The following is a 5942-nucleotide window of genomic DNA, read 5'->3' as shown; positions in this document are numbered from 1 at the left end:
AGGCATCCGTCTAAGTTATTCAGGCTAATTCCGTTGCCTATTAGGAATATAGAACAAATGATAATGGTACAGCTAACTTCCGAATATTTGATTTATAATTTTGAAATCGATTCGTATCATTTAATGAGTGAAGCAACCTTAAATCAATGTCAAAAATGGCAACAAGGTAAAAGGATATGCAAGGGAAGTTGGCCCTGGAACTCCGCGAATGACAACGCATGTGAGGTTCAACCATTAAAACCAAATAGAGCTTCGAATTGCGTATATAAGACAATAGTTGGTTCTACAAGTTACTGGGTAGAATTAGAAAAGAAAAGTAGTTGGCTGTTTAAGGTTCCGCTTAATACCAAAATAAGGGTGCAGTGTACTGGCTCTCAAATGGAGTTGTGTGAGCTGCCTGAGCAAGGGATCTTCAGTATTGCGTCATATTGTACTGCAAGAACAGATGACAAGATTTTAATAGCACATCATAATATTCAATCAGAAAGTGAACAGATTCTGTCAACACCATACATAGGAGAAGTTAGTGAAGTTCCTAAAATTATGTGGGATCCGTTGAAACTAACCCCATTAAATCATACGATTGAAATTGATAAATTAAAAAAAGAAATTAAAGATCTTAAAGGAAATCATCCACAATTGAAGGATTTGCATTTCCATCATATTTCCGGACACGCTGGGCTTATATTTTCATTGATAATTATAGCAGTTTTAATAATATATTTTGTAAAGAAATGTTTGATTAGGCAAAGATTAGAAGCCATAACATTCGCCGGCCCGTTGCCAGGAATTTAATGTCAAATAATTGAGTAAAAGATATATATAAATATGTTAAAAATTATACAAATTTACAGTCCACTAGATTATTGTTTGCACAAATGTCCAAAGTAGAATAAAATATATTGGTAACTAAATGTCAAGCTTGCCGGGCCTTTGGCAGAATGTTTATAAGAACACTATTATATTTATTATTAAGAAAGACAAAATAAAACGAATGTTAATTTAAGAAATAAGAAAATCTAATGTTTAAAAGGAAATATAACTAATCAAAAAGAGAAAGACTTAAGTTGAAATTAAAGAAATTAAATGAGATAAATAATTACAGTCCACTAAATCGTTGAAGCAATTATACATAAGCAATAAATTATGTAAATCTTATGTCAGTTTTGCCGGCCTTTGGCAGAATGTTCAGAAAGAACACACGAAAAGTATATACATAGATAAGATGCATATGTTAGGTACTAAATATTTGCAGCTATGTACTGCATTTGTCTATCTATAAGTACATCCGCCACTTGGGCCTACGTAAATACAAGCAACCCGAAATATGACCTCCTGCGAGCGGTCTGGGTTTGTTTAAGATACCATATGTGCTATCGGAGTAAATGTGTGCTCCCTTATCGCACTTAGAGTATTACCCACGATCGGGAACTGTCCGATGCGTGGGTCTAGAACTAAGATCAATAATGTACATTCTCATGTTAGCTATTTAAGATAGGATTTGAAAGAAATAAATTCAGTTTGAAATATCAACTCAACAACGTCAGACGCTCGTTTTATTTACAGCCTCTCTCGACACCATGGAAGCTGTGCGTTGGGTCGGATTACCGCCAACGCGTCCTCGAGGAATGCCATGACCACCCAACCGCCGGACACTTGGGAATCCGGAAAACTAGTAATCGCGTGGCTCAGCGATACTATTGGCCGGGTTTATTCCGCGACATCGCGCGCTATGTTCGTCACTGTACGAGTTGCCAGAAATTCAAGGTAAGCCAGGAGAAACCTGCGGGGATGATGTTCACCCGCCAGGTCGACGAGCCATTCCAGGTTCTCTGCGCTGACTTCGTTGGACCGCTTCCACGATCGAAGCAAGGCAACACCATGCTGTTGGTGTTTCTGGATGCCTTCAGCAAGTGGGTGGAGTTGGTGCCACTGCGGAAAGCCACTGGAGCACAACTTGAACGCGCCTTTCGGGAACGGATCCTGAGCAGATTCGGAGTACCGAGGACCTTCGTCTGCGACAACGGCACGCAGTTCACAGGTCGATCTTTCCAGAACTTCTGAAAAACGCTGGGCATGGAGCTGCAGCACACGGCGCCGTATACGCCAAGGCAGAACCCGACGGAGAGAGCCAATAGGACGATCAAGACAATGATCGCCCAGTACCTGGATGGAGGCCCGCAAAATACATGGGACCAGCTGTTGCCGGAAATCTCCCTGGCCATCAACAGTAGTGTCTCCGACACAACAGGATTTAGCCCAGCTTTCCTGACGCAGGGGCGAGAACCGAGGCTGCCACGGACTCTATACGACGAGCTCACACCAGGACGAGGCACCCCAGAGGTGGCCCCAACGGACCGAAGCCAACAGCTAAGGGACATCTTCCGAGTGGTGCGAGACAACGCTGAACGCGCTACGGCGGATCAGGGCCGACACTACAATCTGCGCCGACGGACTTGGAAGCCGCCTGTAGGATCTCTAGTGCTAGTGACGCGCCATGCACTCTCCAACGCGGCTGAAGGATTCGCCGCCAAACTGGCCGCGAGATACGAGGGACCCTTCCGAGTGGCGAAGTTCCCTTCACCAAACATCGTCCAGCTACACGTACCCGGCAGCCGCCGACGTCGTACTGCGAGTTTGGGACAGCTGAAACCCTACCGACAGGGAGAAGCAGATGACCACGCCGAAGGCGCGATCGATGACAGCGACTACGAGGAAGACCACGCCAAGGACACGCACAGCCCAAAGCAGTCAGACGCCACCGACACGAGCCCTGGGGAGTACCACCCCACTCCACGCCGCCGCCACTAAGCCACGCCCAGATCGAAAGATGGCCATGTTCAGAGGGGCTGCTGACAGGCGCGCCTGTCGAACGCTCCTACCCCTCTAGGGGGGAAACATGTGCCCTCTCTTTCGCAAAAACAAACTTAGAAATCGAGCAACTCTCGGTTGGGTAGGGTCCTTCGAAAGCGCCCCCCTAACAACGCCGTCTATTTTGCTCTTTTCTCTCCACAGACACATCGATCACTACGCAGCACGAACGCACACAGTACACCAGACTGCGGCAGAGCAACATCGCTAGCAACAGCAACAGAGACGCGACCCACCGCCCACAGGCAACCGCCAGCGAGCACACGCCCGCATCCTCGAGGATCCAGCGCACGGCAGCGCTGAACACACGCGCATCGCATCTCGCCCACGATCCCGAGCTCGGTCGCATCGCCACCAACCCGGACCAGCCATCTCGCCACGATGTCAAGCACCATTTCATCACCCAGGGACGACGCCTGGATGGGGCTCGCCCTTGAGGAGCTGCTGGATGGTCTCCAGATGGGGCATCGGCCCCAGCCTTCACTCCTCGCGCCACTCCGTGTGGCCGGAGGCCGCAGACAAATCCCGTCCGCGGAGCAGCTCTACGTCCCGCCGGATCATCGATTCGGCCCAATACGGGTGGACACCACCCCGCCACGACCACGGCCGACCGAGGCCGCCCACACGCCTGCCGACCAGGGCAAGCAGCAACTCACGGATCAAGGTCCTTTAGTTCCGCTCCGCACGACCCGGCCTCCATCGACGCAGGCCACCCAAGGGCAAGGAGATAAACAATCACCACGGGAGGCACCACAGGCAGCCGGCCCGTCGACGCGTCCGCACACCGGCCAGGTGTCCACGACGCCTACCGGCAACCAGGGGCAGCCACCACGGGCAGCACCTCGAGCAGCCGCCCCGTCGACGCGCCCGCATACCGGTCGGGCCACTACAACGTCTACCGGCCACGTAACCCCATCACCACGGGCGACGCCGCGAGTTGCCATGACTCCGGCGCGCTCACGCACCGGCCCAACTCTAACAACGCTTGGGACACGCGCAGTCCAGGCCATAGCACCGCTGGTCCCGTCAGGGGCTGTAGCGGCACCAGATCCAGACGGCGAGGAGGAAGCGGCGCTACGAGAGTGCCTAGGCGACCTTCCACCCGACGTGCTGGAGGAGATGGCCCACGGGGCAGAGGGTTTGGACATGGAGGACCTCTTCGGAGAGTCTCCCGACGAAGACGGAGTGGAGCTTCCGATACGCCCCGTCTCCGACCAATCCGCCGACGAGCCACGGACCCCGTCACCTCAATTCCAGCCGGATTACGAGGTGATCTCCAGCGACGAGGGAGAGGCGGATGAGATCATCCAGATCTCCGACTCCGACGACGCTGAGCCAAATTTTAGACCGCCGGGCACCCCGCCGCCGGCGTATGAGGACATTTTCGGGCCGGGTCCATACGCTACCAGCTGCCCGATAACCACTTGCGCGGCCTCATCACCGAGCCAGTCACCGCCGACCACGTCACGCGGATACCACGCCGCCGTCGCTCCACGCCAGGCAGATGGGCCATCGACAAGCCAACACGTCGACTTGACGACCGACGAGGACTCCGCCGACGAGAGGCCAGCCGTGGCCGTACCGAGCTGCCCCCCGCTAGCAAGACCCGGCGAATACGCCGCTGCAGTGGCTCGACGCAGGGCTGAGGACCTGAGCGACGAACTGGGCTCGTCCTCCGCTGGGCCGGTTCGGCCAATCAATCCGGAGCCACGTTCGGCCAGGGACCGACCACCCACACCAGCACCGGCACGCCGAGGCCGCCGACGGAGCGCGCCCTGGGCGGATAGCCCCAGCGAATCCTCGTCCGAGGAAGAGTTGCCACGCGATCGCCAAGGTCACACCCGCTGGCTACCCGTTCCCGACGGCTGGAGCATGAACAACGGCACGCTACCCGCCGGGCTCATCAGAAGGATCCAGCAGCGACTCCTAATAGCCAGACGAAGGGCCCGACGCTATCTGGAGGAGGAACAGGGTCAGCGATCCCAGGTGCAGCTAAACCGGGACGACCACGTCCGGGTCTTCCTACACCCCACCCGGAAGTAAGGTGGGAGTGTGACGACACGACTGGTCGCCACAACCTTATAAATATATATATATGTAAATACTACCCTACAATCTAAGCTAGAATTACTTATGTACATATTATACCTAAAATTAAGACTAAAACTAAGCACACACACGCACACACACTCACACACACACGCACACCCGGCATGAAGCCCTACACACAGGATGTGTGTGAGGTCGCGATGTGCGGACGCCCGCGCGGGTTCTCCGTCAAGACTCGTGCTGTGGCAGTGCCCCTAGGGGAATAAAAAGTGGTAGCAGTACGCAGGATGCGGTGTGAGGGTAGTCTCCAGACTCACCTGTCGAGGCACGGCTCCTGCGGCCCGCGGTGGGTACTTTTGTGCCCCAATGTTATGGCGAGACGGACGACGGCTAGGGGTAAGGGGGGATCTTTCTTCCCCGAAACTTTCTCTTCCTTCTCTTCCACCGCCGCACAGTAGCGCCTCTCGAACAAAAGCCGTTGCAAAAATCGAAAAAGTCGTTGTCGCAAAAACGATTTTAACCATACTTATTCGACAGGAAATTTCCCATGGATTCAGAATCTGCTGTAAAATCAATTTTCGGATTTTTGTTGTAGAAGATATGAGCATTCAAAGTTGAACTTTGTTTCCATTTTTGCATCATAAGAAAATAAAAGGAAAAATTTGTTGACTTTCAGGTAATATTACACAAAAACTATATTACCTATCGCCATGATTTTTGCTTTAAATAATAGACACATTCATAAACTGTAACCCCATCCAAAAAAAAGGGGAATTGGGTTAGGGCTTGCACAGGTAAATCGCTACCTGCCAGGTGTCCATTTTTTTCACTTTTTTCTGGCTAAAGTAGTCTATATCTTTTTTGGATGGGCTGAGCCACTATACACACTATAACTGCGACCTTTGTGGATCTATTCTGGACCAAAATCAACTTACATCTGCTGCGTCGAGCTGCGTCCCCGGAAATGCAACAGCATAAACCAAAACTACTCAGGGTTAAATATACCAAAATACCGACTCAGC

At 51.9% G+C, this 5942-nt stretch overlaps 2 protein-coding genes across 2 annotated transcripts; both read left to right on the top strand.

Annotated features, from left to right (window-relative positions):
• The first annotated feature begins 2076 nt into the window (after positions 1-2076).
• LOC138928483 (uncharacterized) lies at positions 2077-2811 on the top strand. Its single transcript, XM_070285568.1, has one exon. It carries the CDS (start codon positions 2077-2079, stop codon positions 2809-2811), a length of 735 nt encoding a protein of 244 aa, XP_070141669.1.
• Positions 2812-3252: 441 nt separating this feature from the next.
• On the top strand, positions 3253-4914 carry LOC121502343 (NHS-like protein 3). Its single transcript, XM_070285565.1, has one exon. It carries the CDS (start codon positions 3253-3255, stop codon positions 4912-4914), a length of 1662 nt encoding a protein of 553 aa, XP_070141666.1.
• Positions 4915-5942: the final 1028 nt, after the last annotated feature.

The sequence above is a fragment of the Drosophila kikkawai genome, chromosome 2L, assembly GCF_030179895.1.
Source record: "Drosophila kikkawai strain 14028-0561.14 chromosome 2L, DkikHiC1v2, whole genome shotgun sequence".
NCBI lineage: Eukaryota > Metazoa > Arthropoda > Insecta > Diptera > Drosophilidae > Drosophila > Drosophila kikkawai.
This window is presented reverse-complemented; position numbering and strand designations above follow the sequence as displayed.

Bases quoted from the DNA above. Each gene is read 5' to 3' on its own strand.
- LOC138928483 (XM_070285568.1), top strand. From the start codon at position 2,077: ATGGAGCTGCAGCACACGGCGCCGTATACGCCAAGGCAGAACCCGACG.
- LOC121502343 (XM_070285565.1), top strand. From the start codon at position 3,253: ATGTCAAGCACCATTTCATCACCCAGGGACGACGCCTGGATGGGGCTC.